Source organism: Capsicum annuum, chromosome 3 (assembly GCF_002878395.1).
Source record: "Capsicum annuum cultivar UCD-10X-F1 chromosome 3, UCD10Xv1.1, whole genome shotgun sequence".
Taxonomy (NCBI): Eukaryota; Viridiplantae; Streptophyta; class Magnoliopsida; order Solanales; family Solanaceae; genus Capsicum; species Capsicum annuum.
The window spans coordinates 41960485-41972449 of NC_061113.1; the positions used below are offsets into that span (position 1 = coordinate 41960485).

At 33.6% G+C, this 11965-nt stretch overlaps 2 protein-coding genes across 8 annotated transcripts in view; one reads left to right on the forward strand and one right to left on the reverse strand.

Annotated features, from left to right (window-relative positions):
• The window catches only part of LOC107863889 (protein NPGR2), a 10410-nt gene extending 7877 nt beyond the window's left edge, over positions 1 to 2533 (forward strand). For 4 of the 7 annotated variants that reach the window (XM_016710074.2, XM_047409317.1, XM_047409318.1 and 1 more), the window contains one exon: positions 1654 to 2533. In XM_016710074.2, coding sequence (XP_016565560.1) covers positions 1654 to 1874 — 221 coding nt within the window. In that variant the 3' untranslated portion in view covers positions 1875 to 2533. The remainder of the gene's footprint in view (positions 1 to 1653) is intronic. The other 3 variants (XM_047409321.1, XM_016710076.2, XM_047409319.1) reach the window with 2 other exon arrangements.
• A 263-nt stretch (positions 2534 to 2796) lies between these two features.
• LOC107863888 (long-chain-alcohol oxidase FAO2) lies at positions 2797 to 8780 on the reverse strand. The gene is made up of 3 exons (XM_016710073.2): positions 8357 to 8780; positions 7504 to 7776; positions 2797 to 4672 (listed from the first exon to the last, which is right to left on the reverse strand). The coding sequence occupies exons 1-3, from the start codon at positions 8558 to 8560 to the stop codon at positions 2915 to 2917; spliced, it is 2235 nt and encodes a 744-aa protein (XP_016565559.2). The 5' UTR covers positions 8561 to 8780; the 3' UTR covers positions 2797 to 2914.
• Between the last annotated feature and the right edge of the window lie 3185 nt (positions 8781 to 11965).

The following is an 11965-nucleotide window of genomic DNA, read 5'->3' on the forward strand; positions in this document are numbered from 1 at the left end:
AGTACTCCATCTACACATCTTTACATGATCTCTTGAAAAATAGCATGTTGTGATGCCTTACGCAGACTCTTCTTCCATTAGGCATGTAAATAGTGTTCTTTAGGTGTTTGTTGAATATAAGTACTTCAATCCAGTATCATCACATTATGGCTCACATAAAGAAAACTTTGATTTTCTAGTCATTTTGAATTCACTGGAGGATAGTATGTATTATTCTTCTCATGTGCACAATGAACATAATCATAAATGTGACAATAACCTCTACTTGGATATTTGATTTCAACAGATACGATTTGGTGGATTTAATCAGATAATCAATTTTCAAGTTTGCAAACCAGGTTTACTTGTATGCAATATATGCTTTCCACCACTAGGGTGCAAACGAGTTGAGTATGCATAGTTAGAAATTCCTCCAACTTATCAAGGGCATTGGCACATAATTGGACAAATACGCATGAATTTGATATATCGACACATAATTGAACACACATAAAAATCATAAAAAAAAATAATTAAGCTAAAGAAGGTGAAGGGTATTTTTGTAAATAAACAATATATTCTTAGAAAGAATGCAATTCTTATCATTTTTAGTACTATAAACCAAACAACCACTAAAAAATAATACCAGGATAACTAATCCTAGGACAACTAATCCCAGCATAACTAATCCCAACATAACTTGTCTTCAAACGAAACTACCCCTAAATTATCTCTGTGGCGAGATGTAGAGAAGTGCCTTTCCAAAACTGAGGCCATTAGTTCATATTCAGCTTGTTGATTGTATACTGCTAGTAGATACATCTTACAATTCTCCCCTTGCTGTGCTCACTATTCTTAAACACATGCATGTAACTCAAAATGTTCATGTCTGCCGATATACATTCATGAGAAAACTAACAAAAACATAATTACAAGTCCTTGTTGGTTATAGTCAGCTTAGCGATTCTCTGATCCACTTAATTTTTAAAAAATAGTCCTCCACTCCCCCCCACCCCCCACCCAGTTTACCTCTAGCCAAGTTTCAAAGTCTAATTTCAAACTTTGTGTGATATTTTCTCCATTGAACCTATGATGTTCAAAAGTTTTTCTATTAAGTGAATTTTCCCTTTTACTGCTGTGTATTTAACTTTCAAGTCATACAATTCCTTGAATTCCATTAAACCTTCTCTTCTACATCCTAGGATGTTGAATTTGGCTATTATCTTCTAGGCCTTCTAATGTTGCCAGCAGAAAATCCCATAGATTACTGGTGCTTTAGCTATATACAAGTAAAGGGTTAGGAAAATTTATCTTATCTACAATATCATATGTGTGGGCTGTGATCTGGGGGAATCAACTTCTTGTTTACGACATTCTTTTGGTTAGCGACTCCAGCATCTTGTACATGAAATAGTTACTGGAAGCCATAGGTGTAAAGGTCATCTTGCCAAGTTTTGAGTTTTTACATGGTATATATGCATCTCCTGTTCATGGTTCAGCTACTTCTTTGTAGTCTTACTGGTTCGTACATTTGGTGGCTATAGCAAATTTTGATGCCTATAGTGGCATGGTGAACACTATTTTCTTTGCACTTGTTTGTTTATGAGCAACTAATTTTTTCTGCCAATTAGCAAGCCGTTCTGATCATGTAGTATATTTTTATGTCATACTCAGGTTTGCTTAACCAATCGAAGGGCCTATATAAAGCAGCGCTGGAAGACTATAGCAATGCTTTGGCTGTTTATCCATCACATGTGTCGAGTCTGGTATCAAGTGCTGTGGTGCTTAGAAAGATAGGTAAACAGTCTCCTGCAATTATTCGTAGCCTTCTAACGGAAGCACTACGACTTGACAGGATGAATGCTTCTGCATGGTGTAATCTCAGGCTGTTATAAGAAGAGGAAGGTTTAGGTTCAGCATTGGAAGAGGAGGAGGAGGAGAAAAAGGAAAGAGGAGGAGAGGATTAAAATATATAAATCCATCTATGACCTCAAGACTGCGGTGAAGCTTCATGTATATGCTGATTCTTCCATTTTGTCTTAAGGTTCAACTGAAAGTGCCGATGGTTGTTCGTCTTGAGGGTACCAATGTCGACCAAGGGAAAAGAATTCTAAAGGTCATTCTGAAATTCATCCTCTAGGCAGGAACTTATTTTCTGCAATTGACAGTTGCAAATGTTTGTTTCCATCGGAGAACTCAGTTTTAAGTGGTAATTGCTTTCTGCCCTGGTTTATCTGTGCTGGAAAGTGGTATGACCTTGGTAATTGCTGAAGATCTAGATGATGGAGTAGAGAAAGCAGTTAAAGCAGCTGCTAGTTGATTGAAAATGACTCTTATAATTTTATTTCTTAACCTTCCATTGGCTCCCTTTTTGTAAGGAAATATCTGAATGGTCAGATTTCAAGGATACAAGAAGAAAATAGGGATCAAGTTCATCTTGTTAAGACTTGGAATAAGCTTTAGTGTTATTTAATTTTGACCTAACGGTCCTATTGTCCTTCCCGCTCTAATTTACCCTTTTATTTAATATTTATTCATGATTGTGATGTTTCCAGCTTGGAACTTGAGTTTCCTTCTAAATACCGGCCCTTTGCACCATATATCTTTGTGGATCCATAAATTTAGAATAAGTCTTTTATATCTGCCAGCAGAACATGGGAACAGTAATTACACTAATGAGTAAAGTAGTACAAATCGATTTGTTCTCAATTCAAGAATTCTATTTGATGTGTCTTTGTTAATTGCTTCACATACTTGATGAGTAGGGAAAGCATTGCTAGGCGCTGGTTGAATTTGCATGCAGGTGAATAGCTATAGTTGAAAGAAAATAGTATATAGACAAATAGTTCTGTCGTTTTCTTTTCTACATGTATTCGTTGAAACAGGAACGGTGACTTTTATTTCGTTATAAGGTTACAGACTTATAGGGTTTTTTTCATTTGCATACGTCTGAAATTAGTTTTTCGTTATGCAACGAGTCTGCTATTCTCTTGGCAATGCAGTAAGCAGTGGACTGTATGGTGATCATGGGATTGACACTAACTGCAGTAGGAAGAATACTTGCATCGCATACATATAAACCTTTTGCCTCCCAACATTCTCCATTTTCATCCACTGCCCCATCTTCCTCGTTCGACCCCATCCGACAGCTTCCCATTTGATGTGCAGACCCATAAATTGTCCAGTGTTCACCTTTAGACTTTGGTCCTCCAGGAGTTTCCACTGTATCCAGAAACTCTTCTAACTCTTCATTCGTGATCTCTTTACAACTGATTTTATGTCCATCGCTTCGATATGTTCCGACTTCAACAGCTCCTGCTGCAATCAGTATCCTCAATGCCCTTCTTACACCAGCTTTGAGATTCTCTTTATCAATTCCATCCAATTTGTATTTAATCCTCCCTGCCTTCTTTACTTCTCCTGAACCTTGATCTCTTACCAATGCTAATAGAGTGACTGTTTGCGAGTACTTTGTCATCCTCTCCTTCATATTCTGCCCAGACGTCCATGGAAACAAGGAGGCAAAACAAGCAGGCCCCAGAGCTGTAGCTTCTATTATGGCCCGTGCATTGGTTTCTTCAGGCACCATCTTATGAAGGGATGTCATTATTCCTCCCTCATAACTTTTGCCATTAACTTCAGACATGGATTCAGGGAAGTATCCCCATGCCAAAAGAACAGGGTGGAGATGGAGATTTGTCCCAATGTTCTTGTTCTGCAGTCCACTGGAAATCAGTAAGGGAGGTGTGCAGAGAGATCCACAGGAAGAAATCGTGGTGCGAGCTTCAATATGCAACTTCTTAGTGAGCTTCTTGCTTTCAGTCGTAGCAATTACTCCAAGACATGTTTTTCTCATCTTGCCATCCATGCCATCTTCCAGTATGAACCTTTCTGCAGTACATCCAGTCAAGATAACGGCGCCTGCATTAACAGCATCAACAAGCCAAGTGGAATCAGTCCCTTTCTTGTCTCCTGTTTTACAACCATAACCACAAGAACCACAATAATGATTCTCTGAAGAATTTCTTGGTATTCTCTCCACATTCAAACCAAGATTTTCACACCCTTTTCGGATTACTTGATTCTGAAGTCCTTCCTCAGAACAATTCTCTGTCACACCAATCCGTTTGCATACTGCATCCATTGCCGTTTGATATTCACAAGTTCCAAACCATGAAATCTTGTGATTGACAGACCAGTTTTTGAGAACATCATTTGGAGTTGTAATAGAAGCAGACCAGTTTATGGCAGATCCACCGCCAACTGTTTTTCCAGCCATAATCATTACCTTTCCATCAAGAGTACTAAGCATTGCACCTGACTCATACAGTTCATTCAAAGAAGGGCCTTCAAGACCAGAATAATCTTCTGGCACAAAGTAATGACCTTTTTCGAGCACAACTACTTTGTGACCTGATTTTGCAAGGATTCCAGCTGCAACACCTCCTCCACATCCAGAACCAACAATCACAACATCACATTTAATTTTTAAGATGTTATCTTTTGTATCCTCAGTTAGAGGTAGGCCTTTCTTGGATAAGGATTTTTCCAGAGTTTCATCACTCTCATTTATTGTTTCCACAATCCCCTTTTCAAGTGGTCTTTCTTTCTTGTTTTCAGACGGGGCCTCTGTTGTCTCTGGATGATGATATCCAATGGCTTCCCATGCTGGATTCTTGCTTTTTTCATCAGTCTGCACAGTATATACAAAGTTCCCAAAGTCAAGGGTGGTTCCAATATGTTATCAATGATTCATAAACAGGAACAACGAGTGCATAATACGATATGTTACGATGTTCAAAACTTTGCTTCGGTAATTTTGGCTTTATGTTTTTAAAATTACTCCATTACTACCGTATCAAATTAATTCGGTATGGTTCGGTAATTTAAAGTTTAGTTTGGTATTTTGTGGTACGGCAAAATTGGTAGTCACAGTTTATTTGAATACAACAGATATATAGGGTGTGTTTGGTACGAAGGAAAATGTTTTTCATGGAAAACAAGTTGATTTCTTACTTTTTTTTTTCCTATGTTTGGTTGGTGGATGAAAAATAATTTTTGAAAAATATTTTATAGTATTTGATTGGTGAATGAAAAAATATTTTTTCAAAACATACGTTCTAGTGTTTAGCTAAAGCGTAAAAATATATTTTAGAAAAATAATTTTTGATCTCAAAAAATACTTTTTTTTAGGGTGCATTCGATATGAAGGAGAAAAATATTTTCTAGAAAAATAAGTTATTTCTTACTTATATTCGTGTGATCGTTATGCAAATTGAATAATTAAAAGAGAGGGATGGATGATTTTGAGAGTTGTATGAATATTTTAACTTAAGAGTGAGGTTGAAAGAGAGTTTTGGAAAATGATTTCCTTACTTTTTGAAAGGAAGTCATTTTCCTTAGATTTGAGGAAAATAAGTTGATTTGGAAAACATTTTCCAAAACCTTTAAGCCAACCAAACATTGAAAAATTGGAAAATGTTTTCCTTCATACCAAACACACCCATAATCATATACTTCATCCGTCTCAAATTACTTGCCATGTTTTCTTTCTGCGCAACTTTCGAGAAGAAATTAATAAGGAGTGCAAATTGACTAATCTATTGACTAATATGACCTTGTTTAAATTAGATGAATTTTCTTCAATTAATAAGGGTATAGTTGGACAAAGTGATTAATTATCTCTTGAATTCTTAAACATGTTAACAATTTTGAGACAAATATTTTTAATGAACATGCCAAGTAATTTGAGACGAAGAGAGTAATAGATAATTATGACTTTGATTTTTCAGAAAACGTATCAATTTTATCATACTAATACGTCATATTTATAAAAATATTCAAAAGAAAAGTAAAATCTTACAATTACTTCGTTAATCAATTACATTAGAGTCATCAAAATTCCAATGTCCAAATAATTAGTTTCATACTGTACAGTTTTTATTTTTTTAATATTTACTAGTATAATAATACTTAATATATATGAATTCAATACGTAACTATGCATTTCGGTAAGATATTCAGTATTTTGATATTTTTCTTATAAATATCAAATATTGTACCGAATTACAAAACTTTTAAAAAAGACATACCAAATATCATAATACTCAAATAACAACATTAAAAATTTTGATTCTGATATGATATTAGGTACGGAAAAGGTTCAAAAACACTCTTGAACTATTTAAAATAGAGCAAAAATATCTTTTTTATTTTTTGTTTCAAAAATACTCCTTCATTTATTGTTGAGAAAAAATACCTCTCACATTAACTGAGTGCCACCAAGCACACCGCGTGAAGAAACTTATCACAAGATATGTCCACGTCAACATCCCATTTAATAACCACCCATCCCACTTAATCATCCAACTTAATAATCCATTTAATATTCGTGTTCGATCACTCTTCAAAAAGCCTGACACGTCCTCATAAATGGTAAAGATAGATTCACCCTTCATTTCACTTGTGCTCTCCGAAAAAAATTTGATACAGAAACTTGACTCGTCTTTATCACGTAACAGAATGTGGGAGAGTTCAAACCATATACTAAGGACTTTTTTTTCCATCAGAAATTCTATTTTGCATCGATTTTTTTTTTTTTTGAAGAGTTTAAGTGAAATGAAGGTAGATCTATCTTTACCTTTTACTTATGAAGACGAAACAAATTTTTTGAAGACGGGTTGGGTATAAGTATTAAATGGGTTGTTAAGTGGGTTGCTTCGCTATTAAATGGGATGCTGACGCGAACTGATCATGTGACAATTTTTTTGATGAGGTGTGTTTGGTGGTACTCCATTAAAGTGGGGAGTATTTGTGAGTCAAAAAATAAATTGAGGGGTATTTTTGAGCAAAAAATCAAAATGAGGATATTTTTTCTCTATTGCGAATAGTTCGGAGTAGTTTTGGCCCTTTTTTGTAATTGGGGTGTTGACGTGGCCAACTATGTGGCAATTTTTTCATGTGGTGTGTTTGGTGGCACTTCATTTAAGTGAGAGGTATTTGCGAGCCCCAAAAAAAGGACAGTCCGGTGTACTAAAGCTTCCGCTATGCGCAGGGTTAGGGGAAGGCCCACCACAAGGGTGTATTGTACGCAACCTTACCTTGTATTTCTGCCAGAAGCTGTTTTCAAGGTTTTAACCCGTGACCTCCTGATCACATGGTAGCAACTTTACCCGTTATTCCAAAACTGATAAATATTTTTCAGCCAAAAAAAAAAGAAAAAGAATTTAAGTCAAAAAATAAACGAAAGATATTTTTACTTTATTTGAAATAGTTGGAGGAGTATTTTGACCCTTTTCCTTATTAGGTATCTACCATAACATGTTGGCCACAGAAAAACATCCAATAATTGAAGCCTATCAGTAATTTTATCCTTTTTTTAGCCGCATGCAGTTTCTTTCCTAGTGCCAAATAATATGAAGTATTAAATTATTAAAAAAAAAAAAAAAAGTATGATCAAGATGATGTGATATTAAAATACTTTATTAAACAGGAGTGATTAAGTAGTCAGAGAGGAATATTTACCCAAGTGAAGAAGATGAAGAAACAGGCAACTTTGATCAACAAGAAAGTAATCCTCAATGGAATGAGAAAAGTTTGTCTAGACCATCTTTGCAGAAGAGTTTCTCTATCCTTTAAGGATAATTCAGTGAAGTTGTGAACAAAAGGCCATCTCTTATCCAAGCAAACTCTACCACAAAGCAAAAGAGTCCCTAATCTTGTTGATAATAAAAACACAATTATCCTTATTATGAACAATGCCTCAGGCTTGTTCCTCTTCACCAATTGCTCTGCAACCTAACCAACCAATCATAACAAGACATCAACACAAAAACAAAAAACATACACTGAAACCGATAAGAGAAAATGAGAAACAAAGAATGATGCTTTATCACAAAATACCAAAAAGGACCATCATATTAAAAGAAAAATCTTGTTTGCAAAAAAAGGGTCTTTTCAAGAATCAATAAATTGCCAAAACAAAAAGAGAAACAATACCCTCAAACCAATAATAGAAAATAGTTACAAAAAAATGTTAGGTAGCTTAATTGGTTGACTATCTAAATTTTCACTTTATGAGAATTCGATTACTCACCTTGTAATTCTGTTTTCCTATTCCCAATTTTGGGGGAGGGAAGAAAATAAGATAGCAACAAAGAGCAATGTTTTATCACACACACACAAAAAGGACCACAACATTAAAAGAAAAATCTTGCTTGCAAAAAAGGGTCTTTTCAAGACTATACAGCAAAAAGAAGTTAAACAGCAGCATTAAACCTACCGCTATACACGGATTAAGAAAAGAGTCGAACCATAAGTATCTGTTCTACAATGTCTTACAACAAAAATGAAATTAAGAAAAAACAAGAAAATGTACCTCATTAGGATATGGAGGCTGGGAGCCACTAGAAGCAAAAAAGGAATCAACAGCCTTGTTATTACTGCATGATGGGATTGGTGGAATAAGAGTTTCACAAAAGGAAGCAATAGTTTGAATTTGAGACGAAGAAAAACCATGTGTGTAGGGACTGTTAGTTCTTCCTCCCTTCAATGAAGAATGACATTCTCTTCCCTTCATCATATTTTCTTACTTAGTCACTCACAAGAACATTAGCTCACTTTTGTTGTATTAATAGTCAGTCACACACATATACTATTTTCTTTGTGTATGACTTATGTGATAATGTCATAAATGAAAAATATATGCTATTTATAGTTGGTGGAACTTGGAAGTCATATACTAAGAATTATCATTGGTTTTGACGTATCAAATTTTGTGGTTGATAATTCTATTTCCTATAGGCTTGGGATCCCTTTTCCTACTAGACTAATTAATTCTATGTTTTTAGTGTGCTTCCCCCAACTTTTTTTACCCTAAATAAAGGGCTTCGTAATATGAGTTCAACTTTTTATATTTTGTGTAAGAAGATTAGATAGTTAAAATTATAGAAGATACAATTTTTGAAAAAATTATTTGACTCTCCGAGGAGTACTATTGTTACATAAAATAAACCATCTATCAGTTAGGTTGATATGCGAGATAAAATATAATGGACAAGGAAAATGGTTCAATGGATCCTTGTACCATATCCGTTTTGTAATGTAGCTATTTCTACTTACATGTTTATCATCTGGACCCTTAAACTCATTAAAAAGTAACATTTTAAACTCTTTGACCGTTGACCGGTCCTATGTGGCATTAAAATGGCTGACTAAGACGAGGCGCATGCATGCACGCGCCTAGGGTGTGAGTGGGGTCAATTTTTGGTCAAGTTTATATTAAAATAATTAAAAATAATAATATTAAAATTTTAAAAAAATTAAAAAAGGGTCTTTTTTCCCTCCATTTTTTAATTTAAAAATATTTTTAAAAATTTAAAAATAATAAATTTAAAAAATAAAATAAAAAAGTCCCCCTTCCCCACCCTACCCCAGCCCATCCCTACTCCCCCCACCCCACCCCAGCCCGTCCCCACCCTACCCCACACCCTACCCAGCCCCGTCCAGCCCCTTCCCACCCTACCCCAGCCCCCGCACTCCATCCAACCCCTCTTCACCCCATCCCCAGCTCCTTACAGCCCCCACCCCAACACTCTTCCAGCCCCTCCACCTCACCCGAACACCTATCCCTCCCCCCCCCTCCCCTTTTCATTTTTTATTTTAATTTTTCATCTCAATTCAAATCTTTTCATATTTTTTTGAATTAAAATTAAAATTTAAAATATTTTTATTTGGGGGGATTAAAATTTAAATTTGAATTGAAAGTGAGTGATAGTGGATATGAAAGAAATTAGTGAATTTCGCTTGAAAAAAAATAAATTTTTTGTGAATTGTTAAAGATATTCAAATTTAAAAATCAAAAATTCATTATGTTTGTATATATGAATTTATAGTTAAAAATTTAAATTAGTTGGAGAAGAATTTTAATTATTTGGAATGAATTTGATGTTTAATTTGTGACCAAAAATAAAAACATAGTTATTCAAATTTTTCTACAATTTATAAATTTTTCTTATTTAATTAAATTAATTTTAATATTTAATTTGTTATGTAGCATTTTAAAATGACTTGAAATTTAATGTAATACTTGAAAATGACGTGGCACGCAGATGACGTGGCAGATGTGGCAGCTGACGTGGTGAGAGTATGTTACACTCACCAAAAAAAGTGTTTAAAATATTGCTTTTTAATGGGTTCAAGGATCCGGATGACAAACATGTAAGTAGAAGTGTCCAACTTACAAAACCGACATAGTACAGGGGTCCACCGAACCATTTTTCCTAAATAATATTATGGGATTATCTATTTCATATTTTATATGGAATAACTAATTTTCCATTTTAATATAAATAGCGGATAAAATAATGCTAAGACTAATTAATGTTCATAACTAATGCAGAATAAAAGAGAAAATAGCCTAACCCCCCCCCCCCCCACCAATATTTATCCGAAATCTCAACTACACACTCAAACAGTCCCATCACACCTCTGCACATTTTTTTTAAAAAATATTTTGTCCCAAAACGTTGAGGTGGTAAAGTGAGTGCATTTCACTCTCTTTGAGAGAGTGAGCACGAAAATTATATATTAAAATTTTATTTTTAATACTAGACATCGAAAATTATGTATTAAAATTTTATTTTAATACATGCCCAATATATATTATTTTGTGTCTTAATTTATGTGACACAAATATAATTTAGATAATCAATTATTAAAATAATTTAAATTTTTAGTTATTGTGATTTATAATACTTTTTCTTCTATTCCAATTTAAGTGAAACTGATATAAGTTCGAGAGTCAATCGAATATTTTATATTTTTAAGTTGTTAAATATGTGATTTATAATGCTTTTAGTATAATTTTTCAATAAGTTATGTCTTCCTCTATCCCATCGTAATTTCTGTGGCACTAATATAATTTCGATAGAGATAAGTACCGATTACCCTCCTAAACTTGTCATGTTTTATTTATGGTACACCTGAATTTTGACTTATCCTAAGTACCCCCCTCCCCCATGAACTTGTTGTTTTGCAACGTCACGTAGCCCTTTTTTGCTGATGGACCAGTGCGTATAAACCGCGCGCGTACACGTGGAAAAAAGTGTTGATGTGGCTATCCATGTGGATAAATATCATCCACTTTTCTTATATTTATCCTATATTAAAAAATAACTCACTTCTACAGTTAATTATCCGATTTCTCTCTAAAAAAATTATATTTTTCAATTTTTCTCTACTCCAAAATAGTGAAAGGTTGAATTTTCGTCGATCAAATAAGCAATTATCTAAAAATTTATATTTTTTGGTGTGTGCTAAAAATATGAAATTGTTTTTTTCCGATTAGTGTTTCACAGTGGTTTTCGATTAGTGTTTCGATTAGGATTTTGAGGAGACTCACATGCACAAATACGTTTTTTTATTATAATTAATGGAGTAAGAAATCACAATTTAAGTTAGGAGTGTACAAAAATTGAATCGATAAAAATGTTATTGACTTATCGTTATTGGGTTAATGATTTTTTAGTAATTTTGTAAAAAAAATTATTGGGTTATTGATTTGATTTTAATTTTTTATTAGGTTATTGGGTAAACCGATAACCTAATAAGATTATACTAAATAGTTATTTTACATCCATATATATGTGTGTGTGTGTGCATGTGTGTAGGATTTTGGTTGCAACTAAGATTCGGTTTCTTTTCATGTTATCTATCTATCTATCTATCTATCTATCTATATATATATATATAGGATTTTGGTTTCAACTAAGATTCAGTTTCTTTTCATTTAGTTACTACTTTTTTTATTTTATGAGTATTTTCTTATCGGTTAAATCGAAAATCAAATAGTTAGGGACTAAATCGATAATCAATATAACTACATTCTCTTTATTATAGGTATATGTCTTAGTTTCTTTAGTATTTGTTTTGTTATTATTTTTTAAAATATCTTCTTTGATATTTAGTACATTTTTATAGTTACAAT